This window comes from Scyliorhinus canicula, chromosome 1, assembly GCF_902713615.1.
Source record: "Scyliorhinus canicula chromosome 1, sScyCan1.1, whole genome shotgun sequence".
NCBI lineage: Eukaryota > Metazoa > Chordata > Chondrichthyes > Carcharhiniformes > Scyliorhinidae > Scyliorhinus > Scyliorhinus canicula.
Genome location: NC_052146.1, coordinates 249912794 through 249937825, shown reverse-complemented (window position 1 = coordinate 249937825; position 25032 = coordinate 249912794). Strand labels below are relative to the sequence as shown.

General features: G+C 45.5%; 1 protein-coding gene across 1 annotated transcript in view; it reads left to right on the top strand.

Moving 5' to 3' along the window:
* The first annotated feature begins 11295 nt into the window (after window positions 1-11295).
* Window positions 11296-25032, top strand: part of batf3 (basic leucine zipper transcription factor, ATF-like 3) — a 38831-nt gene continuing 25094 nt past the window's right edge. Inside the window, exons 1-2 of the mRNA XM_038811134.1 lie at window positions 11296-11979; window positions 12084-12188. Of these exons, the coding sequence (XP_038667062.1) occupies window positions 11911-11979; window positions 12084-12188 (174 nt within the window). The 5' untranslated portion in view covers window positions 11296-11910. The remainder of the gene's footprint in view (window positions 11980-12083; window positions 12189-25032) is intronic.

Sequence of the window (25032 nt, the reverse complement as noted above, 5' to 3'; positions counted from 1 at the left end):
CTATAAGCCGAACAGCCTTGAGAAACAAGGAGTATGGCCGGTGGACAGGATATGAAATGTGGGAGCTGCTTGCAACTATAGCTAACACCTGCTAATTAAGCTAATAAAATCATGTACTGGAACTATTGCAATAACGAATTAATAACACATTTATACTTTGTAATGGAGGCGAGCTCAAGTGAATGTAAGGGACAGCCCCCTAATAATACATATAAAAGAAGGATGTTTTGAGCAAAACTTTGGCACTCTCAGAGGTGGTTCCCCGGAATACCTAGAGAGCTGCCCCGATCGCAATAAAGAATATTCTGAAGTACGGATGTGTTCGAGACCGTTTCTTCCGGACTGAGAGACAAGTGAATTAGAGACGCATTCACATTTGGTGGCAGCGGTGGGATTTCAAAGAGTCTCCGCTGAGACTGGCGGCATAAGCGACTGATCGAGTTCGGGAGCGAAGGAGGAATTGGGCCACCACTGTGAGTAAAATTCTTGCCACTTTGGTATTCCCCTCCGCTGTACCATCCGCGATTCAGCCCCGCTGCCAGCACTCAGGGACGCTCCTACGAAATCCAGGTCAGTCCGGCGAACCCGTTTAAGGGAGGGAGTGTGACCCCTACAGTTATAGTCACAGGCACAGTCAGGGACTAGTGTCTTAAGGGAGGGAGTGTGGCCCCTACAGTTATAGTCACAGGCACAGTCAGGGACTAGTGCTTTAAGGGACGGTGTGTAGCCCCTACAGTTATAGCTACAGAAGAGGTTTCGGCATCATCATGATCCTTGTCTTTGTCTAAAAGTGCCCCCGCGGTAAGACGCTTTAGAAGGGTGCGCGATCAACCCTAAGGTAACAATATAACAAGGACGTTATAACCTTGTAGTTAGATAGGCTTGCAGGCACGGATGAGCCTGCCTGAATTGGGCAACGGAGCAGGATAACTCATGATTAAGTGAACTCAAATTAAGTGAAGTCCAAAAGATCAGAAAGGGGCTAAAACACTCAATTAGTTTTGTTCAGGAATATCTGAGGATGACTAATCCCCCCCTCCCAAAACGAAAAAATGGGGAGGAAAATCAATACAAGATTACAGTTAGAAACTTAAGAATGGATACATGTCGAGAATAACTTCAGATCGTTTCAAGCCGTCCAGATAAATTCGGCAGTAATTCAACTCATTTGAAATAAAAGCAGAATAAACATCCAATAATGTCTCTTTCCAAAAACCGGTTAAATAACGAACATTGAAAATTGAAAGAAAAGATGGATAATGTCTGAGGTCACATAGCAGATGGAGATGGCATCATACCAAGTTCTCCACCACTTTCGATTCTGTACAAAAATTTAACCATTTCAGCAAGCAGATCATCTGCACGAGGAAATATACATCTCTAAGAATAGCTAATGCCTCTAAAATTAATCAGTGGAAATTGGAAAGTGGAATGACACAGATAAAGTTTTCGAAGGAGAATGAAAAATTTTGTTCAGTATTTTAATTGAGCTCCATTTTAGAGAAAGAGTGAGAGGGTTAGAGAGTGAGAGACAGAGACAGAGAGAGGGACTGATAGAGACAGCTAAAGTTGAGAGAGCAAAGGAGAGCGAGTCAGGGAGGGACAGAGACGGGGAGGGGTAGTTAGATAAAGAGAAAGAGCGACAAGAGTTCCAGAGACAGAGTTACGTAGAGAGATAGACAGAGCGAGAGAGAGAGAGGGGGAGTTTTAGGCATCTATAGAGAGGGGGTTTTAGGCATCTAAACTTTGTTCTGAACTATTCACTGTCTCTGTATTCATGTTTCATTTTCAGACCTTGACTTCAGACTTTGACTTTTAAAAGTTTTGTTACGAGCTGTGATTATTTGAAAGCTTCAAATTGTCTATGCATTGCCTTTAAAGATTATAGTTTGAGTACAGTTAACAATTTTTTCTTTCAAAGGTTATCATTGGCATTTCCAGGGTAATTTTGATACACAAGGAATTTTAATCAAGGTGCAAAATCACGTATGTAAGAATAAGAAAATATTAGTTTTATTGTGTTCAGTGGAGGTTAGGATAGTTGAAATACATATGACACATATGATCAAGCCGGTGTTTCATTAGTTCAGGGTTAAAACTGCCCTGACACAAATAATCATCAATAGGGTGAAACTAACCTGTCTCACAACGCAGATGTTTTAATTATGAGATTGCAGAATTACTTATAAACAACAGATGGGTAGATGAAATATGTCCATGATCAGTCAGAGATTCAATAACATATTGTGTTTGCTGAAAGACTTGATAACGGGAATTTGGCAGCACTCCAACTTTTACTCCCAGTCCATTTGAGTGAAAAATATAAAAAAACGTTTCGAGATGCGAATGGCATCATTCCAATTTATCCACCCACTATACGCCCCTTTTTTGTCTCTGCAAGGAAATTAACCCTTTCAACAAGCTTTTGTGTGTAATCCAGAAGATGTCTTGGCACTCCCATGCGGGATTTGCCTGTGAGCTCTGGCCTGGTAATTCTGATAAAGTAATGAAAAGTCCACACAGCTGAAGATGCATTTTAATTGGAACTTACAAATCTTAAGTTTTGAATTTTCACCCTCTTAACGACCCAGACCTGACCATGTTCACAGATAGAAGTGCTTCCATCGGTGAAAGGGGGGAGCGGTTATCAGGATATGCTATAGTCAACCAGGGTGGGGAGACAGTAGAATCAGCAGCATTTGAAACTCCATTCTCGGCCTAACAAGCAGAATTGTTCACACTAATACGCGCATGCGCACTAGGAGCAGACAAAAAAGTAAATATTTATACAGACTCCAGATAGGAGTCTTACATGATTTTGGACAATTATGGAAGAACAGAGGATTTTTAACATCCGCTGACACCCCAATTTCCCATCAGCAGCTAGTAACCCAGTTACTCCAAGCTCTTATGCTCCCAGAAAAGGTAGCAGTGATAAAGTGTACTGCCCATACGAAAGGAAAAACTCCAGTAGACGAGGGAAATAGGCAGGCAGACCACCAAGCAAAAGAAGCCTCTCATTCAAAGGAAATGGCAGTGCCTAAAATGATGAGCCAAACTAAAAGCTCAAAAGACAAGTCTCCCTCTGAAAAACCTATGCCGACCATTACTGACGTAATCCAGCTACAGGAGGATGCTCCTGCTAGCGATAAAAAGTTATGGGAAGAATTAGGATGTACATATGATAAAGAAAATAAGCTGTGGGTCACCCCAGCAGGGCAGATATATATGCCCAATGCTTTGGCAGCCTGGGTGGCCGAATGTGTACACTTTGCAACTCACTGTGGTGCTCGCGCTACAGGTGATATATTGTTAAAAACCTGGTGCCATCCCAGACTGCAGGAGATAGCCCAATGAATTAGCAGTCGCTGCTTGATATGTCAGCAGTATAACCCTGGGAAGGCTGTCCCCTGCGAGCAGGGGAAAACACCATTGCCCGAGAGTCCCTTTGAGACCCTGCAACTGGACTACATTGAGTTGGAAAGATGCCAGTGTTATAAGCATGTATTAGTGATTGTTGATGTGTTTAGTAAATGGATAGAGGCCTATCCTACTGTAGATAATAAGGCTTCAACTGTAGTAAAAGTTCTTATACGTGAAATTGTACCAAGATTTGGAATTCCCTATCGTTTAAGCTCTGATAATGGACCTCACTTTGTGGGACAGATCAATAAAGAATTCTGCACTCAACTGGGAATTAAACAGCAGTTACACTGCGCCTGCAGACCCCAGGCAGCTGGGATAGTGGAAAGAGCTAACCAGACTCTGAAAACCAAATTTGCTAAGCTACAAGCAGAGACCGGAGCCACTTGGCTCAAACTTTTACCTGTTGCACTTTTCCAGATCAGAACCACCCCTGCAGGAAAGACTCGATTGAGCCCCGCTGAAATCTTGTATGGAAGACCCCTTCGCACCCCCTGGGACTGTCATACATCCCGAGACATTCAGTTCCACCACATGACTACAGAAATGGCTAATTATATAATAGCCCTCACTAAAGTCTTAAAGAGTCTCCACTTGCGAGTACGTGCCACGCAAGAAGAAGTGCCACCCTTAGCTAGCTCCGATATTGTACAACCGGGAGACCATGTGATGATTCGCAATTGGACACGGAAGGGGTTGGAACCGCGTTGGGAGGGACCATTTCAAGTTCTCCTAACCACCCCCACAGCAGTCAAAGTTGAAGGACGTAATGCATGGATCCACATGCACTATTGTAAACTACTAAAGTTTGCATGATCACTAACTCTCGTTTTAAAGTTCTAGGTACATGTGGCTGATCGTTCGACTACAGGATGAGGCTGCCTTTTGTCCTCATGATCCTCGCTAGCACCCTACTGTGTGCGACCGCTCAAGACCGGCGATGTAGACCCGGCGGAAGAATTCTGCACCTTTGTCGTGAGGACACCTTTAGCTGTGCCAACAGCACCACAGATGAGACCTTGTGGACGGCGACCCCGGTAGATACCTGCACCACCATCATTCATCAAGACAAGCAGAAGCCTCAGTTCCTGACTACTCGTGGATCCCTGACCTGCGATCGCTACGCTTGCCGGTGGGACTACCGGTGTACGAGGAAAGGCAAGCCACGAGTTCCTGAATGTAAGACTATTCATACTCACCCGCCTACCTGGAGGAAGCGGGCAACGCACCATGTGACTGCGAATTCATTCCTGTTTATGTCTTATACTTATGCAAAGAAATTGAATGTCTCCTCTTGTTGGGTATGTACGCATGTTCCCAACCATGCCCATGGGGGTATTCCCTTGGTCCCTCTTTCCTATTTGATCGAGGAGGTCGCAGAATGGGCTTTGCGATGTAATCACACCGATCCTGATAATGATACACAAGATATGATAGATTGACGATCGGCCAGGTTCGATGTGAGCAGATTTAAAGGATGGTGGTGGCCGAAGTTTAATGTAACCCGTCAGCCGCCCTACCTGATCCTCCCCAAGTATGCTAAATTTCCAAAAGGCAGCATATGTTTTAAAAAGGATCATGCCAATGGGACCCACCCGGTAGGTACCAGCCAATGTAACCAGACCTTGATTTGGCAACCGCCCATAACTTTTTTTTTAATAAATTTAGATTACCCAATTATTTTTTCCAATTAAGGGGCAATTTAGCGTGGCCAATCCACCTACTCTGCACATTTTTGGGTTGTGGGGGCGAAACCCACGCAGACACGGGGAGAACGTGCAAACTCCACACGGACAGTGACCCAGAGCCGGGATCGAACCTGGGACCTCAGCGCCGTGAGGCGGTTGTGCTAACCACTAGGCCACCGTGCTGCCCTTGCCCATAACTAATCTAACACAAAAAGGCTTGTTCACCTTTAATTGGTCAGCAATAGAAAACCATTCAAGTGGCGGCCCCTGGAGGGGGGAGCCGACTAGAATCATGATGACGGATGCTAAGGGTAACTTGACCTCGTACAATGATACCTATTTTATATGCGGACATAAAGCATATCCCTGGTTGCCGGAAAATTGGTCGGGTTCTTGCTATATGGGCTTTGTAGTCCCTGGCATCACCCATTATACAGACCTATCCAAACATCCCCATGCCCGAACCACTAGGTCCCTTGTGCATTGGGAGGTGATAGCTACTGTCCTTTGGCCGCAGTTCGACAGTATTAGATCTCTCCAAAAAGTCACCAAGCTCCGGGATATATTGGAGCAGGTGGCTAAGGATACCGCGGAAGGACTCAGTGAGCTCAACGTAGAGCTAGTAGCTGTTCGGATGGTTGCCTTACAGAACCGCATGGCTCTAGACTACCTCCTCGCCAATGAGGGAGGTACGTGTGCTGTAGTGGGTTCTGAGTGCTGTACTTATATCCCTGATAGCTCGGAGAACATTACTCACCTTGTGGACCACATTAGGGATGGGGTAAAGAGACTCCGCCAGTCTTCCTCGGACGATTGGTGGGGATGGCTGTGGTCTAGTTCCTGGACCACCTATCTGTTTCATGGATTTATTATCTTTATTGTTATTTGCATTTTGCTATGTATCATTGCAACCTGTGTTAAATGCTTTTGTAATCGTTTAGGCACCTCTGTGATGCCACAGATGCAGCAACGGCTTTCCCAGTTAGACAAGCAGGACTTAGTAGGTGCCGAAAATGTGTATGAGGACGTTGGACCAAAGGATGATTTCCCGGAGGAATTCCTCAGACTCTCAAGGATCAGCCCCTGAGGACTGTGTGATCATGGAATGATCAAAGGGGGGAAATGAGAATGTGAAGCAAGGGTTAATAGCTAGAACAAGCCAGAATGAATATGGGATATGTTAGTGGAAAATCACAAGTAGAGGAATGTGTTATTGAAGCCATTGAAGGAGAATGAACTTGTTGAGATAAGGGAGTTGATATTTGAAGTCGTGAGCCGACTCATGACTATAAGCCGAACAGCCTTGAGAAACAAGGAGCATGGCCGGATGACAGGATATGAAATGTGGGAGCCGCTTGCAACTATAGCTAACACCTGCTAATTAAGCTAAGACTGCTACATACTCATGTGCCAATAGATAACCTCAAAATCTGTAAAATCATGTACTGGAACTATTGCAATAACGAATTAATAACACATTTATACTTTGTAATGGGGACGAGCTCAAGTGAATGTAAGGGACAGCCCCCTAATAATACATATAAAAGAAGGATGTTTTGAGCAAAACTTTGGCACTCTCCAAGGTGGTTCCCCGGAATACCTAGAGAGCTGCCCCGATCGCAATAAAGAATATTCTGAAGTACGGACGTGTTCGAGACCGTTTCTTCCGGACTGAGAGACAAGTGAATTAGAGACGCATTCACACGCCACCCCCCCTTAAATATTAATCCTTCATAAGGACAGAAATACAACAAAAGTAATGCCTCTACTATACAAAAGTCTGTGAACTATACAACACCGCTGGTGAATCTTGTATTGATTGTTCTGGAATCATAGGTGAAGAGGTAGATTGAGAATCTGAACACGAATGTTCCTTTTCCACTCCCCCAGCAGAGTCACCTGGCAAACCTGGAAACACAGAAATCACGTCCAGATTGCTGAGGTGCTCCTCCCTGGTCTTCCCTGTAATGAAGATGTCATCCAAGTAGACTACAGCCTGAGGAATGTCTTGCAACAGGTTGTGCATTGTCCTTCGAAAGATCGCCAGACTGGAGGATACACCAAAGACTGAATGATTGTACTTGAACAAATCTTCATGCGGTTGATGGTCACTTACTGCTTCAAACCTTCCTCTCCTTGATATGTCTGGTTCATGTCCAGTTGTGAAAATGTTTTGCCTCCCGCAAGAGTTGCAAACAAATTTTCCACCCTGGATAATGGATAAGCATCTAACTTGGAAACCTGGTTGAGGGTGAGCTTGTAGTCACCACATATGCGTACTGTACCATCATTTTTAAGGATAGGAACGATTGAAGCTGCCCAATGAGAAAGCTGAATAGGCTCAATGGTGCCAAGCCTTTGCAGCTGTTCCAACTCTTTCTCCACTTTCCTTCTCATTGCACAGGGCTCTGTCCTGGGCTTGAAAAAGCGAGGAGTAGCCTGACGATCTGCATACAGAGGGGCTGCTTTAGCACACTGGGCTATATCATTGGCTTTGAAAGCAGGCCAGGGCAGGCCAGCAACATGGTTCAATTCCCGTACCAGCCTCCCCGAACAGATGTCGGAATGTGGCGACTAGGGGCTTTTCACAGTAACTTCATTTGAAGCCTACTTGTGACAAAAGCGATTTTCATTTCACAACTTCACAGTGGTACCAAGCAATATACCCAGTTCATCTTTGAACCATCAGGACCTGGGTTTTATCCTCTTCCAGTTTTGTTAGTTGATCAATTACAATCTTCCATTTTATACCATTGTGTTGTTATTGTTTACAAGTTCATCCTCTAGTTAAGTATCTGTTTTGATACCTTCTTTAGAAAAAACTGAGGCAAAGCAGTTATTCCGTTCTCCTGCAATCTATGTCCAACCTATGAATTTATCTCATTTGTTCTTTAGCTGCCCTCTCCCTTCTTTAATTTTGAGCTCCAACAGAGATTCAATAAGATTTTCCACTAGTTTTAGAAGCATCCATGAGGACATACGCCGGATAAAATTAATTATTATTGTAAGTTTCTGGTGATTTTGGCTGTTTCATGAGCCTTCGAGAAGCCTCTTAAAATTAAACAGTTTCTCTCAGGAGTAAGGATGGTAATTGTGATATTTTTAAAGCTTTTCATTTTTTTCTTGATTTACTAAGAAACTAACTGCTATAAATTAATGTAATCAATGAATGCGTCTGTAAACAAGCACAATTCTGAACACTATTTTCACCCAGTTCATCAATTGCACCCAAAGGAGAAATTCTTGGCCATGGAACATAAAGATGAAATGATTATCAAAACAAATGTGTATGGGGCCCTAATCCGATTTCAGATAGAGTACTTATTCTGCACAGTTTTGTTTTCTGTGTGATGAAAAAGACATAAACAGATTGGAGAGATTTACAAAGATGCCAGCAGAACTGAGAGATTACATGTCTTGGGAGAGATTGAATAGGTTGGGTTGTTTGCTTTAGGTAAGAGAAGAAATAGTCAAAGTTGTTTAGAGGTGCTTAAAATTCTGGCGGGAACTTCATGCCGGCGAGATATTACAGACCCGCCAAAGAAAATGGACTTACGAACGGGCTTCTCGCATTTTACAGACCCGGCCCCGCGATTCATTCTGATAGGGAGAATGCAGACAAACAATTTAAAATGAAAGCTATAACTCTAAAGGGGGTGGCAGGAGCAGAGGGACCTTGATTTACATATGCATAAATCATTGAAGATGCAAGACAGGTTGGGAGAGAGCAGTTAATAAAGCATACTGCATCCTGGGCTAGGGAACAGAGTACAAAAGCAAGGAGGTTATGGTAAACTTGTATAAAACAGTGATACGGCCTCTGTTTGTGTCCAGTTCTCAGCACCACGTTTCAGGAAGGATGTGAAGGCACTTGAGAGGGTGCAGAAATGATTCACCAGAATGGTCCCAGTGCCAAAACGCTTCAGTTACGTGGAAATATTGAAAAAGTTAGGACTGTTTGCTTTAGAGAAGTTTGAAAGGAGATTTAAAATCATAAAGGGGTCTCGACAGGAGAGATAGGGAGAAGTTGTTCCCATTGGTGGAAGGATCAAGAACCAGAGGGCACAGGTTTTTGGCAACTGGCAAAAAAATGCAATGGCCACATGGGGAAGGGCCTATTCACCCAGCTGGTGGTTAGGATCTGAATTACAATGTCTGACAGTGTGAGGGACCATCCATCTGAAATGAGGCGACTCAGTGAGAAGCAGACTGGAAGTTCATTGGGTAAATGAAAACTGACAGCGTCAACCTTTTATCAGTCAATGGAGGCTTTCAAAAGGGAATTAGATCATGATCGGAAAAGGAAAAAAATTCAGGACTATAGGGGTGTGGCCCTAGGTGAATTGTTCCTTAAGACGGTCAGCACAGACATGATGGGCAATATGGCCTCCTATATTCGGTGAAATGCTGAATGGCTGTGATGAGGCAGGTGGAATAGAAAGGGATTTCTGTGGAGTACAAACACCAGCGCACACTGCCCTGTTTCTGGCTTGCATATTCGAGATCAGGGTTTTTCAAACTGCAGATCATGAGCTGCGGGTGGGTCGCAGGTGGGTGTCGGGATCATTGGGAAGCAATTGGTTGCAGAGTTCTAGATTACAGGAGAAGTGGCCAATGGCCATGACCTGCTTTTACATTGAATGATGCAGTCTTCTGATGAGAAGTGGCAGCAAAGAACAGGCTATGCACCCGGCATGTAAACTGATGTCACACGCCCTGGGTCCATGTTTTTCAGAGCAGAGATTCCTCCATTTTCTAGCTGTAGCAAGCAAGGCAACAGGACTGTGAAGAACTTAAGGTGGATCATTTTGTTATAAAGAAGAGACTGTCAGAGACACAAACATGCCAGGATCTCACAACAGAACCTGCTGGAGAGAGCTGCTCAGGAGAATCCATGGCAGGACATACCAGTGCTAGCTAGTGTCAGCTCTGTACAGATCTCCAGTGTCTCTGGTGAACAGCCAACGAAGACAAAGCTGATATTGGGAACAAAGCTGTATAAAGATGATTTATTGAGGTACGGCTTTGATAATTGTGCCAATGTAAATCAAGATGCACAGCCCATGTGGATTATATGCAGGGAAATACTGGCAACTGAGAGATTAAAACCCTCAAAACTTCAAAGGCATTTGAATATTAAGCATGGCAAGTTCGAGGACAAACCTCTTAATTTTTTCAAAGGATGCAGTGAGAACTTAAATCATCAGCTGAAGTCCTCAGCAGAAATAGGGAGGCAGTGGAGTGGTGGTGGTATTGTCACTGGACTAGTAAACCAGAGACCCAGGATAATGCTCTGGGGACCTGGGTTCGAATCCTGCCATGGCAGATGGTAAAATTTGAATTGAATAAAAATCTATAATTAAAAATCTAATGCTGACCATGAAAACATTGTCCATTGTAGTAAAAGAAAATGATTTACCAATGTGCTTTAGGGAAGGAAATCTGTCATCTTTATCTGGTCTGGCCTACATGTGACTCCAGAACCACAGCCATAAATGCTGGCCCAGCCAGTGACACCACATCCCATGAACTAATAAAAAAAAATGTAACATTGAATGGCAAAGTGAGATGTGAGGACAAAGCAGGTTCACCTGTTGCATTAAAGGTAAGCGAAAATAGTGGGTCTGAAGGTCAGTTGGCGTGGGTCGCAAAGGTCGGCCATTGGTAAAAATGGATCCCGGGGAAAAAAGTTTGAAAAACACTGTTCTATATAATTTGGATTGGTGCAAGCACTTTTTGGTCTTCTCAAGTTGATATTCGGTCGAGTAAGCCAAGGCTTCCATTGTCAAACATTGAGATAAAAGGTTGACGCTGTCAGTTTTCATTTCCCAATGAACTTCCAGTCCGCTTCTCACTGAGTCGCCTCATTTCAGCTGGATGGCATTGTGACCCTGGCCCCTGCCGTGGGTTTAATATTTTACCGCCACACAGCAAGTGTCAGATAGTAAATGAGTATATATAGACATATATTTATATGTGGCGAGTTGATTTTTTTAATGTAAACTTCATCACTGTAACATGGCTTTCCATTGACACAACAACACAAAATCATGTCACGGCCGATTCATCAAATATAAATAAACCCACCGGGGCGTTTCTGACTCGTTTGAGCTGGAGTCAGCTACAGTGAAAGTGATGCTAATGTCATGTTGAAAGGGGCGCTATTGGGGCGAGTTTAATCTGCATTGCTGGCGGTATTGGCTCTCTGGGTGTTCATTTTTACACTTTCCGAAGGAGTAGTTGTGTCAAATTCTCTGAGAATCTGAAAGAACACTCAGTCAGTGCTCGGTCGCTGTCTCCCCTTGACCGAGGTGCCCAGGTTAGCTGGAATTTTAATCAGAAATACAGCGATGGTGTATTTGAGCAGCGGTCAGCGCCTGTTCTAGGCAGGCAGCCAGTTTAAAATGGTCAAGACCGGCTCGTGGATCATTGGGCTGACCATAGTGGAGATTCCAGACTGGGTCTTTTGAGATTCCTTCTTACCCAAGTGCCAAGCCACGGCACGTGACTTACTGATAATGTGGCAAGCGCATTCCAAGAAGAAAATACTTTTCTGACAAAGTGAAACTCTCAAAACTGCTTTTCGTTTTAGAATTGCATCAGAAGCAGACTACCCTGAGATCAAAGGCTGGCGGCAGCCAGCAATGTTAAACATCTGCCTCAATCCTTTCCTCCAGCAGCTCACAATGGGAGATCCGGGCTTTTGACAGCGAGTTAGTTTCCTTTGGCAGTCAGTTACTGCTGTGTGTCTGTCTGTGTGTCTGTATGTTTGTGTACATACATGTGATTTGTGTATGTCATGTCTGACCTAAATTCTTCAATCGTATACAGCCCAACGGACGACAGCTGCACCGACCGAGAGTCGCAGGTCAGTGGACATGTTTCAATCTCTCTTCATGGTGATTTGGACATTTGCGCCCACCTCTGCGCTCCTTTGCAGCCAGTTTGCAAATCTCCCCTTTCAACTTTCAGGATCATGGAGGCGGCAATAAGAAACTTCGGAGAAGAGAAAAAAACAGAATTGCCGCGCAGAGAAGTCGGAAGAAACAGACACAGAAGGCAGACAAACTGCACGAGGTAAAAAGTCCAGAGAGGGATTTGAATTTTGACTCCTTTGCAATATTATTTAGGCCAATGATGATTTGCAACCAAAGTAAAATGCAATGTCGAATACGGCATGGTCAGACATAGTGTGACATATATTGTGCTACCAAGGAATTAATTTCTCTTTCTTGCTTTTTTGATCCTCCTATGAGGTAAATAACCTAAAATTAAAATGAAATTCACTATTCTGCGGGATTTCTGGCCGTTCGTTCATTACTCCAGAATGTCCCATCCGAATTGAAATGCTGAATTCCTGCTCCAGCAGTTCACTGAGCCCATTAACTTATATTCCAGTGACAAAACTGGGAATCGCTGAAGCATTTCCTTCTGCCATGTGAGGATTTTTCTTATGTCCCTCGGCTGAGGTGGCGTGAGATCAGGTGGAATGTCTGTTCTGGAATCTCAGTATGCCTCTTTTGAATTGGATTCAATTTGAATTTGAATGGGTTTATCGAACAAGCAAGGGGGTGAATTGGGGGCTTGCCCTGTGCACGCTGCCCATTGACTTTGTAACTCTGAGAAAGGAACACGAACATTTTGAAAAGTCTTACATCTGATTGGCAGTACAGGCTGTAGATTTGCAAATGAAGTCAAGGTCTGTAATGGGGAATTAAATGCAAATCGAGCTATGAGGCTGAGTAACAAAGCCTGGGTTTGCCATGTCTGTGTGGTTTAGTTGACATTAACCTACCCAACTAGAGATGTGACCCTTTTATGGTAAAATGTTATAACTCTGGCATTCCTGCACAGCATAGTTACTCAGAGCACATGTCAGTTAAAATGCCATGAATTCTTTAGACCTTCTGTGACCCTTGTGTTCAGGTTTTGACTTTTCTGATTCCTTTATCCGGTTGAAAGTATCTATCCTAAATTATAAACCCTGCTAAAGTTAAGCATGCTGCTTGACAATAAATTGTTAACAAGTTAATTGGTGTTGTGATGGCATGTGTAGAACCATTTCTAATTGTTTGGCCTGTCTCCTTTTGAGTTATTGAAAAATACAATTTCTTAGAATTGTGTGCTCACCAAAGTGATTGATACTTTCAGTGGCGAGGGGATCTCTTATCCCTTTTGCACATTATACCCATATTAATCATTTCTAGATAAGGTTAGATGCAATGTATAGTTCCACATCATCTGCCCTAATGTGACATCCGTTATTACTCCCGCTGATCATCCGTGAGCATGAATCACAGGAAGTTTTTTTTATTCATTTACGGGATGTGGGTGCCACTGGTTAGGTTGGCATTTATTCCCATACCTAGTTGCCCTTCAGAAGATGGTGGTGAGTTGCTTTCTTGAACTGCTGTAATCCCTGAGGTGTAGGTACATCCACAGTGCTGTTAGAGAGGGAGTTTCATCATTTTGCCCCAGTGACAGTGAAGGAATGACAATATATTTCCAAGTCAGGGCAGTGAGTGATTTAGAGAGGAACCTCCAGGTGGTGGGGTTCCCAGGTATCTGCTGCTCTTGTCTTTCTAGATGGTAGTTGTCATGGGTTTGAAAGGTGCTGTCTAAGGAACCTTGGTCAGTTACTGCAGTGCATCTTGTAGATGGTACACATGGCTCCCACTGTTCGTCAATGGAGGGTTTAAATGTCTGTGGAAGGGGGAGCAATCAAGCGAGCTGCTTTGTCCTGGATGGTGTTGAGTTCCTTGAGTGTTGTTGGAGCTGCACTCATCCAGGCAAGGGGAGAGTATTCCATTATACTCCTGACTTGTGACTTGTAGATGGTGGACAGGCTTTGGGGGGCAGGAGGTGAGTTACTTGCCCTAGGATTCCTAGCCTTTGACCTGCCCTAGTAGCCACAGTATTAATATGGCTAGTTCAGTTCTGTTTCTGCTCAATGGTAACCCCCCCAGGATGTTGACTGTGGGGGATTCAGCAATAGTAATGCCATTTAATATCGAGGGGCGGTGGTTAGGTCATCTCTTGTAGGCGATGGTCATTGCCTGACACTTGTGTGGCGTGAATGTAACTTGCAACTTGTCAGCCCAAGCATGGATATTGTCCAGTGCTGCATTTGGACATGGACTAATCCATGATCTGAGGATTCACGAATGGTGCTGAACATTTAACAGTCATCTGTGAACATCTCCACATCTGACCTTATGATGGAAGGGAGGTCATTGATAAAGCAGCTGAAGATGATTGGGCCGAGGACACAACTCTGAGGAACTCTTGCAGTGATGACCCGGAGCTGAAATGATTGACTTCCAATCACCACAACCATCTTCCTTTGCGCCAGGTATGATTCCAACCAGTGGAGAGTCTTCCCCCCCCCCCCCCCCCCCCCCCCTCCCGATTCCCATTGATCCAGTTTGGCTAGGGCCTCTTGATGCCATACTCAAGTCAATTGCTGTCTTGATATCAAGGGCAGTCACTCTCACCTCACCTCTGGCATTCAGCTCTTTTTTCCATATCTGAACTAAGGTTGTAATTGAGGTCAGGAGCTAATTGACCCTGGCGAAACCCAAACTGAGCATCCGTAAGCAGGTTATTGCTGAGTAAGTGCTGCTTGATAGCACTGCTAATGACTCCTTCCATCAGTTTACTGATGATGGAGAGTACACTGATAATTGACTGGGTTGGATTTGTCCTGTTTCTTGTATACAGGACACATCTGGGCAAATTTCCATATTGTCGAATAGATGCCAGTGTTGAGCTGTACTGGAACAGCTTGGCTAGGGGTGCAGCAAGTTCTGGAGCACAAGCTTTCAGTACTGTTGCCAAAATATTGTCAGGACCCATAGCCTTTGCAGTATCCAGTGCCTTCAGCCATTTCTTCATATCATGTGGAGTGAATCGTATTGACTGAAGACTGACATCTGTGATGCTGGGGACCTCCAGAGGAGACCGAGATAGATTTTTTTTTTTTAAATGATTTTAAGGGACATGGCGTTGTGGGCTCATCCAACATTTATTGCCCATCCCTATTGCCCTTGAAGGGGCAGTTAAGAGTCAACCACATTGCTGTGGGTCTGGATTCACATGTAGGCCAGAATGTCCCTAAAGGACATTAGTGACCAAGATGTGTTTTTATGACAATAAGTAGCTTCATGGTTACCATAAGACTTTTTTTTTATTCCAAATTTTTATTGAATTCAAATTTCACCATTTGCAGTGGCGGGATTTGAACCTGGGTCCCCAGAGCATTACCCTGGGTCTCTGGTTTACCAGTCCAGTGACAACACCATTATGCCATTGCATCCACTTGGCATTTCTGGCTGAAGATTGTTGTGAAAGATCAACCTTGTCTTCTGCACATATGTGCTGGTTTCCTCCCATCATTGAGGATGAGGATATTTGTGGAGCTTCCTCCTCCAATAAGTTGTTTAATTGTCCACCATCATTCATGGCTGGATGTGGCTGGACCGCAGAGCATTTGTTGTGGAATCACTTAGCTGTATTACTTGCTGCTTATGCTGTTTGGCACACAAGTAGTCCTGTGTTGTAGGTGTCCAGGTCGACACCTCATTTTTCGGTATGCCTGATGTTGCGCCTGGCATGTTCTCCTGCACTCTTCATTGAACCAGCGTTGATCTCCTGACATGGTGGCAATGGTAGAGTGGGGGATATGCCAGGTCATGAGGTTGCAGATTGTGGTGAATACAATTCTGCTGCTGCTGATGACCCACATCACCTGGATGTCCAGTCTTGAGTTGCTAGATTTGTTTGAAGTCTATCCCATTTAGCACGGTGGTAGTGCCACATAACGTGATGGAGAATATCCCCAATGTGAAGACAGGACTTTGTCTCCAAAAGAACTGTGCGGTGGTCACTTATACCGATACTGTCATGTCAGTTGCATCTGCAGCAGGCAGGTTGGTGAGGATGACGTCAAGTATGTTTTTCCCTTGTTGGTTCCCTCACCACCTGCTTCAACCCCAGTCGAGCAGCTATGTCCTTTAGGACTCGACCAGCTTGGTCTGTGGTGGTACTACCGAGCCACTCTTGGTGATGGACACTGAAGTCCCCCACCCAGAACATATTCTCCTCCAAGTGGTGTTCAACATGGAGGAGTACTGATTCATCAGCTGATGGTGGCCGGTACGTGGTAATCAGCAGGTTTTCTTGCCCATGTTTAACCTGAAGCCACGAGACTTCATGGGGTTCAAAGTCGATGTTGAGGACTCCCAGGGCAACTCCCACCCGACTGTATACCATTGTGCCCCCACCTCTGCTGGGTCTGCCTGCCGGTGAGACAGAACATACCCAGAAATGGTGATAGTGGTGTCTGGGATATTTTCTGTATGAGCCTCTGAGTATGATTATATCAGCCTGTTGCTTGACCAGTCTGCGAGATAACTCTCCCAAATTTGGCACAAGCCCCCATATGTTAGTAAGGAAGACTTTGCAGGCCAATGGGGCTGGGTTTGCCATTGGCGTTTCCGGTGCCTGGTTCGATGCCGTGTGGTCCGCCTGGTTACATTCCTTTTTTGTGTTTTAGTAGCAATTGAATACAACTGAGTGGCTTGCTGTGTCATTTCAGAGGGCATTTAAGAGTCAAAGGTTAAGATCTGGAGTCACATGTGCGCCAGGCCAGGTCAGACAGGTAAGGACGGCAGATTTCCTTTCCTAAAGGACATTAGTGAACCAGATGGATTTTTACGACAATGTTTCATGATCATCAAATTCCAGATATTTTTATTGAGTCTAAATTTCACCACCTGCAATTGTGGGATTTGATCCCGGCTCCCCAGATCATTATGTTGAGTCTCTGAAATACTAGTCCAGCAACAATACCACTACGCCACTGCCTTGTTAACAAACAAACAAGTTGGGCAGCACGGTGGCCTAGTGGTTAGCACAACCGCCTCACGGCGTTGAGGTCCCAGGTTCGATCCCGGCTCTGGGTCACTGTCTGTGTGGAGTTTGCACATTCTCCCCGTGTCTGCGTGGGTTTCGCCCCCACAACCCAAAAAAAAATGTGCAGAGTAGGTGGATTGGCCACGCTAAATTGCCCCTTAATTGGAAAAAATAATTGGGTAATCTAAATTTTAAAAAAAAAACAAACAAACAAACAAGTAATTGGGAAAGCCAATGGTATGTTTACCCTTTGTGGAGGCGGCACAGTAGCACAGTGGTTAGCACCAGGGACCAAGGTTCAATTCCAGCCTCAGGTGACTGTGTGGAGTTTGCACTTTCTCCCCGTGTGTGCGTGGGTTTCCTCCCACAGTCCAAAGATGTGCAGGTTAGGTGGATTGGCCATGATAAATTTGCCCCTTAGTGTCCAAAAGATTAGGTGGGGTTACTAGGTTACAGGGATAGGGTTGGGTTATGGACCTAGATAGGGTACTTTTTCCAAGGTTCGGGCAATCTGCCTTTCCATCAATTCCCCATGACCAGTTGCTATTCCCCACCTGCTATTCTGGTTCCCACAAGTCAAGAACTAAATCCCCCCCACCCCCCGCTAAACAATTGAAGCTTCCTCCTTCCACCTGCTCAACAACTGGAGTCTCCCCCCAATAGTTCTCGTACTATCACCCCAAAATTTGGGGTCCTACCAAGTCTGAGGCATTAAAATGGGGTCACACCGGGAAAAGGGTTAGGAAGCAGTGCCTTGGATGGAATGCAGCAAAGGTTTATCACTGACTGCATAATCAAGGCTATTGGACTGGATTCTCCATTTGGGAGACTATGGGAGGGTTTCTCCGTCCCGCCGCACCGGATTTCTGGTGCGACACACCGTCTGGATTCTCCATTTCGCCAGCTGTTCAATGGGGTTTTGCATTGTGGGGCAGCCCCACGCTATCAGGAACCCCCGGGCTGCCGGCAAAATGGAGCATCCCGACGGCAGAGAATTCAGCCCCATGTTCTCCCGCCGGAGCTGCATTGCACCAGTTTTACGATCCCTGGATTGGAACCACTACCCCCCAGAAAAGGGATCCATGTCTCGAAGCTAGAGAGCAGTCCAGACAGGGATAGTGGGAAGAATTATAGCTTGGTATACTTACCTTGTAGCTCCACATGTCCATTCCTGAAAGGAGAGCAGCTGTGTCTTCATCTGGTTCCCACAGATCCATTAGCAGCAAGCCATTCATAGCTTTCCAGTAATGGTCTGTGACTGACAACTTGTACAAACCATCTGCAGCTTTGATCCATTGATAACCCTTCACGCTTCAGTGCCTAAGTAGTGAAATCCCAATGTTCGTGAACACTGATCACATCAAAGAGATGTACACCTGGTGCAGCTGCTATGGGAAGAATTAAAACACATGGCAATGCTAACTGGCAGTCAATGAATCAAATGAATTAACAAGGAATGTTGAATGTCAATCAGAGTAGGACATTTTCACATAGCAGTCCCATCAAATTTACAACACAGATTCGATCAACTGGTCTATGCTTCACCTGAGCTTCCTCCCACCCCTCTCCACATTAGCCTACCAACTTGTAATTCTTCCTTGTGCACATGTCCATCTTTCCCTTAAAAGCATCTTTCCTATTCAACTCAGCAGCTCCATGTGGCGGCGAGTTCCACATTCTCACCACCCTTTGAAAAAGTTTCTCCTGCATTCCTGATTGGATTTATATTGACGCTCTTGTATCCTCACATTCTCCCCGTGTCTGCGTGGGTTGCTCCGGTTTCTTCCCACAGTCCAAACAAAGACGTGCAGGTTACATGGATTGGCCATGCTAAATTGCCCTTAGTGTCCAAAAAAGGTTAGGAGGGGTTATTGGGTTACGGGGATCAGGTGGAAGTGAGGGCTTAAGTGGGTCGGTGCAGACTCGATGGGCCAAATGGCCTCCTTCTGCACTGTATGTTCCATGTAATTGAAAACATCTACCCTATCAAAACCTTTCATAACTTTAAAAACCGCTATCAGGTCACCCCTCAGTTATCTCTTTTCTGGACGAAAGAGCACCCCCAACCCACCCACCCTCCGTAGCACCCTTTATCTCTCTTTTCTGATTTTCTGACATCTCCTGCCTTGTCAATTTAAGGGAGATTGGATTGTACTTCTGTGCAAGTTGGAGTTGCCAGTTAGACCACACTTCTAAGGCAGTCCTGGTGTTCAAAGATATTCCTGTTGCCAAATTCCCATCCATCAGTAAAAATCTGCTTACTGTTTTGCGAGTTACTCCTACCTCATTGTCACTTACTGACTGAATTAAACTGCATTTTATTTGATCCGATGAAAATTTCTCTCCACAGATGCTGCCTGACCAGCTGAGTATCTCCAGCAAGTTTTGTTTTTATTTCTGCTTTTCATTTTCATTCAATTTAATATTTGATTATTTAAGAAATTAGACCTCATTTCAGTTTATTCATTATTTTTGTCTTGAGGATTCATGGTGCTTTGAATTTTGACACCTTAAAAGATGTAACATAGAACACACAGTGCAGAAGGAGGCCACTTGGCCCATCGAGTCTGCATCGACCCACTTAAACCCTCACTTCCACCCCATCCCCGTAACCCAATAAACCCCTCCTAACCTTTTTGGACACTAAGGGCAATTTAGCGTGGCTAATCCACCTAACCTGCACGTCTTTGGACTGTGGGAGGAAACCGGAGCCCCCGGAGGAAACCTCGCAGACACGGGGAGAATGTGCAGACTCCACACAGACAGTGACCCAGCAGGGAAATCAAACCTGGGACCCTGGAGCTGTGAAGCCACAGTACTATCCACCTGTGCTACCGTGCTGCCCTCTTGATCTACCATGCTTCCCTAAAGACATGACCTAAGGAAAGTCAGGGTGGAATACCCTCAGAGAGCTTTATCGATATTTTAGGCATGAACATGGGAATTCTAAAGCTCCATAAAAAAATATTATCTTTCCTAATTCATTTATGATTGGTTTCTACTTTAATGCCAGGACTATTACAGGCAAAACCGATGTTAAGGGCAAGGATTGACATGTGGAATTGAGGTATTGTAGCCATCAAGGAGACATGGTTGAGGCAGGATTGCCAGCTCAACATCCCGGGATATAGAATCTTCAGACGAATCTCCTTAGAAGAGGGGGTAAAACAGGAGGAGGCATTGCATTATTATTTAAGGAGCCAGTTATTGCTGTAAGGAGAGATGATATCTTGGAGGGGACATCAAATGAAACTTTGTGAGTAGAGTTTAGGAACAAAAAAAGGACAGCCACATTGCTAGGTGTTTATTATAGATCCCCAGATAGTCAGCTGGAAATCGAGGAGCAAATATGCATGCAATTCGTAAAGGTGTGTAACAATAATAAAAGGGTAATTATATTACGTGCTTTCAACTTTCCCAACATTAATTGGGATAGTCATTGTGTTAAGGGCTTAGATGGAGTGGAGTTCTTAAAATGTATACAGGAGAACATTTTAGCTAAATATGTAGAGGGTTCGACAGGGGGTGGTGCAGTGCTGCTGGACCCAATTCTGGGGAATGAAGCCGGACAGGTGGTTGATGTGATGTGGGGGAGCAGTTTGGTGATAGCGACCACAACATGGTGCAATTTAAGTTTGTTATGGACAAAGAAATGGACAAGTTGCAAAAGAAGGTTTGGAATTGGGGGAGAGCAAAGTTTAGTAAAATAAGGCAGGGTATGGCCAAGGTAGACTGGAAAGAGTTACTTGTGAGAAAATCTACTGAAGAGCAGTGGGGGAGGGCTTTCAAAAAGGAAATGGGAAGGGTACAGGCCCAACATGCTCCCTCTAGGGTAATAGGAATGTTTAACAAGCCCAGAGAACCATGGATGACCAGAGTCACTCAGGATACGATGAAAAGGAAAAGAGAGGTTTTTAGCAAGTACAAGGGGAGAAAATCAACAGAGGCATTAGTGGAGTACCGAACGTGCAGGATGGAGTTTAAGGAAGCAATTAGGAGAGCAAAGCGGGGACATGAGAAAGCTATGGCTGGTAAAAGTAGGAAAAATCCCAAGATATTCTATAAGTATATCAATGAGAAGACTATAACCAGGGAAAGAGTAGGGCCCATTAGAGACCAACAGGGAAATCTGTGGGTGGAGCCAGAAGATATTGGTAGGGTGTTGAACAAATATTTCACACCTGTCTTCACCCAAGAGAATGAGAAAGTAGATGTGGAACTTGGGGAGAGAGACTGTGAGGTTCTTGAGTAAATTGTCATGAGGACTGACAAGGTATTGGGGGTGTTGGCAGGCTTAAATGTTGATAAATTCCCATGTCCATAAGAATTATGTCCCAGGACACTGTGGGAAGCAAGGGAGGAGATTGCTGGGGCTCCGAACCAAATTTTTAATTCCTCTCTGGCCTCAGGGGAGGTGCCAGAGTACTGGAGAACAACTAATGGGGTCCCACTATTTAAGAAAGTTGTAGAGATATGTCAGGGAACTACAGACCAGTGAGTCTCACATCAGGGGTGGGGAAACTATTAGAGAAGATTCTGTAGGAGAGAATCTATCTCCACTTGGAGAGGCAAAGTTTGATCAGGAATAGTCAGCACGGCTTTGTCAGAGGGAGGTCATGCCTAATAAATTTGTTTGAATTTTTTGAGCATGTGACCAGGTGTGTAGATGAGAGTAGTGCAGTTGATGTCGTTTATATGGATTTCAGAGAAGCCTTTGTCAAGGTCCCTCATGGGAGACTTAAAAAGAAGGCAAATGCACATGGAATACAGGGTAACCTGATAAGGTGGATTCAAAATTGGCTTAGCGGTAGGAGACAGAGGGTGATGACAGATGGTTGTTTTAGTGACTGGAAGCCAGTGTCCAGTGACATACCACAGGGATCCATGCTGGATCCCTTATTGTTTGTTATTTATATAAATGACATAGATTACTAGGTGGGGGTAGGATCAGTAAGTTTGCGGATGACACATTGATTGGCTGGGTGATTAACAGTGAGGTTGTGTCTTGAGTTGCAAGAAGATATAAACGAGATGGTCAAATGTGCAGAAAAGTGGCTGATGGAATTTAAACCTGAAAAGTGTGAAGTGATACACTTTGGAAGGAGTAATTGACAAGGAAGTATTCAATGAATGGCCTGACACTGGGAAGTTCCGAGGAACAAAGGGACCTTGGCATGTTTGTCCATAGATCTCTGAAGGCAGAAGGGCAGGTTAATTGGGTGGTGAAAAAGGCATATGGGACACTTGCCTTTATCAAGTGAGGCATAAATTACAAAAGCAACTCCATATTGGTGTTGTATAGAAACTTTGGTGAGGCCACAGCTGGAGTACTGTGTGCAATTCTGGCCGCCACATGATAGGAAGGATGTGATTCCACTGGAGCGGGTGCAGAGGCGATTCACCAGGATGTTGCCTGGGATGGAACATTTAAGTTATGGAGAGAGGTTGGATAGACTTGGGTTGTTTTCACTGGAGCAGAGAAGATTGAGGGGGTGACCTGATCGAGGTGTATAAGATTATGAGGGGCGTGGACAGGGTGAATAGGGAGCTACTCTTCCCTTTAGTTGATGGGTCAGTTATGAGGGGACACAGTTTCAAGATCAGGGGCAGGAGGTTTAGAGGGGATTTGAGGAAAAACATTTTTACCCAGAGGGTGGTGACGGTCTGGAATGCACTGCCTGGGACGGTGGGGGAGGCAGGTTGCCTCACATCTTTTAAAATGTACCTGGATGAGCACTTGACACATCATAACATTCAAGGCTATGGGCTGGCAAATGGGATTAGGTAGGCAGAGCGGGTGTTTTTCATGCGTCGGTGCAGACTCAATAGGCTGAAGAGCCTCTTCTATGCTATATTAGTCTGTGATTCTGATTCTGTGATTTTATGATTCTGTGAAGTGGGCTGCTTTGTTCTGAATGATCTCGAGCATCATTGGCACTGCACTCATCCAGCAGTCATGTGAAATAACCCAACACACTGCCCATGTGCCTTGTAGATGGTGGACAAGCTTCTGGGAAACGAGAAGGTGGGTTATTCGCACAGAAGTCTCAGCCTCTGATCTGCCCTTGTAGCAACAGTGGCTAGTCCAGCTAAGTTTCTGGTGAATGGTTGGAGCTGATGGTGAGGTTTTCAGTTATTGTAATGCTATTTTTTTTTTAAATAATTTTTATTGGAATTTTTTACAGAAAATATAAAAATATAACAACAAGTATAGCAACAAGCAGTAATATGCAACTAACAGCCCCATACCACCTACAATTCCCCCCAAACCGTAACATCACATGTATCACACTCCCCCCACCCCCCCCCCAACAAGAGAACTTAACCATAAATTAAAATTAAATAAATCAAATTAAAATAAAATAAGCAAACATAATCAACATCCCCACCCCCCCCCCCCCCCCACCCCCCCCCCCCACCCCCCACCCCCCGGGTTGCTGTTGCTACTGTCCCAGTACCCTATCGTTGAGCCAGAAAGTCGAGGAAAGGTTGCCACCGCTTAAAGAACCCTTGCACCGATCCTCTCAGGGCGAATTTGACCTTCTCAAGCTTAATGAAGCCCGCCATGTCATTGATCCAGGTCTCCACGCTTGGGGGCCTCGCGTCCTTCCATTGTAGCAAAATCTTTCGCCGGGCTACTAGGGACGCAAAGGCCAGTACACCGGCCTCTTTCGCCTCCTGCACTCCCGGCTCTACCCCAACCCCAAAGATCGCGAGTCCCCATCCTGGCTTGACCCTGGATCCCACCACCCTTGACACCGTCCTCGCCACCCCCTTCCAGAACTCCTCCAATGCCGGGCATGCCCAGAACATATGGGCATGGTTCGCTGGACTCCCCAAGCACCTGACACACCTATCTTCACCCCCAAAGAACCTACTCATCCTCGTCCCAGTCATGTGGGCCCTATGCAGCACCTTGAATTGAATGAGGCTAAGCTGCGCACACGAGGAGGAAGAATTTACCCTCTCCAGGGCATCAGCCCCTGTCCCGTCTTCGATCTGTTCCCCCAGTTCCCCCTCCCACTTCGTTTTCAGCTCCTCTACTGACGCCTCCTCCGCCTCCTGCATAACCTGGTAGATATCGGATATCTTCCCCTCTCCGACCCAGACCCCCGAAAGCACCCTGTCACTCACCCCCCTCGCGGGGAGGGCAGGAAATCCCTCCACCTGCCGTCTAGAAAATGCCTTTACCTGCAGATATCTAAACATGTTTCCCGGCGGGAGCCCAAATTTCTCCTCCAACTCCCCCAGGCTTGCAAACCTTCCGTCGATAAACAGGTCCCTCAGCTGTCTAATGCCCGCTCAATACCATCCCTGAAATCCCCCATCCATGTTCCCCGGGACGAACCTATGGTTCCCCCTTAACGGAGCCTCCATCGAGCCCCCCACTTCTCCCCTATGTCGCCTCCACTGCCCCTAAATCTTGAGGGTAGCCGCCACCAATGGACTTGTGGTATACCTCATGGGAGGGAGCGGCCACGGCGCCGTTACCAGGGCCCCCAGGCTTGTATCCCCACAGGACGCTCTCTCCATCCATTTCCATGCTGCTCCCTCCCCCTCCATCACCCACTTACGCACCATCGACACGTTGGCCGCCCAGTAGTACCCCGAGAGGTTGGGCAACGCCAGCCCCCCCCCATCTCTATTCCGCTCCAAGAAGACCCTCTTCACCCTCGGGGTGCCATGCGCCCAAACAAATCCCATGATGCTGCTGGTCACCCTTTTAAAAAAGGCCCGAGGGATAAAGATGGGCAAGCACTGGAAGAGGAACAAGAACCTCGGGAGAACCGTCATTTTGACGGATTGCACTCTGCCTGCCAGCGATAGCGGCACCATGTCCCACCTTTTAAATTCCTCCTCCATCTGTTCCACCAGTCTGGTGAAGTTAAGCCTATGAAGAGCCCCCCAACTCCTGGCCACCTGCACCCCCAGGTACCTGAAACTCTTCACTGCCCTCCTGAAGGGGAGCCTCCCAATTCCCTCCTCCTGATCTCCCGGGTGCACTACA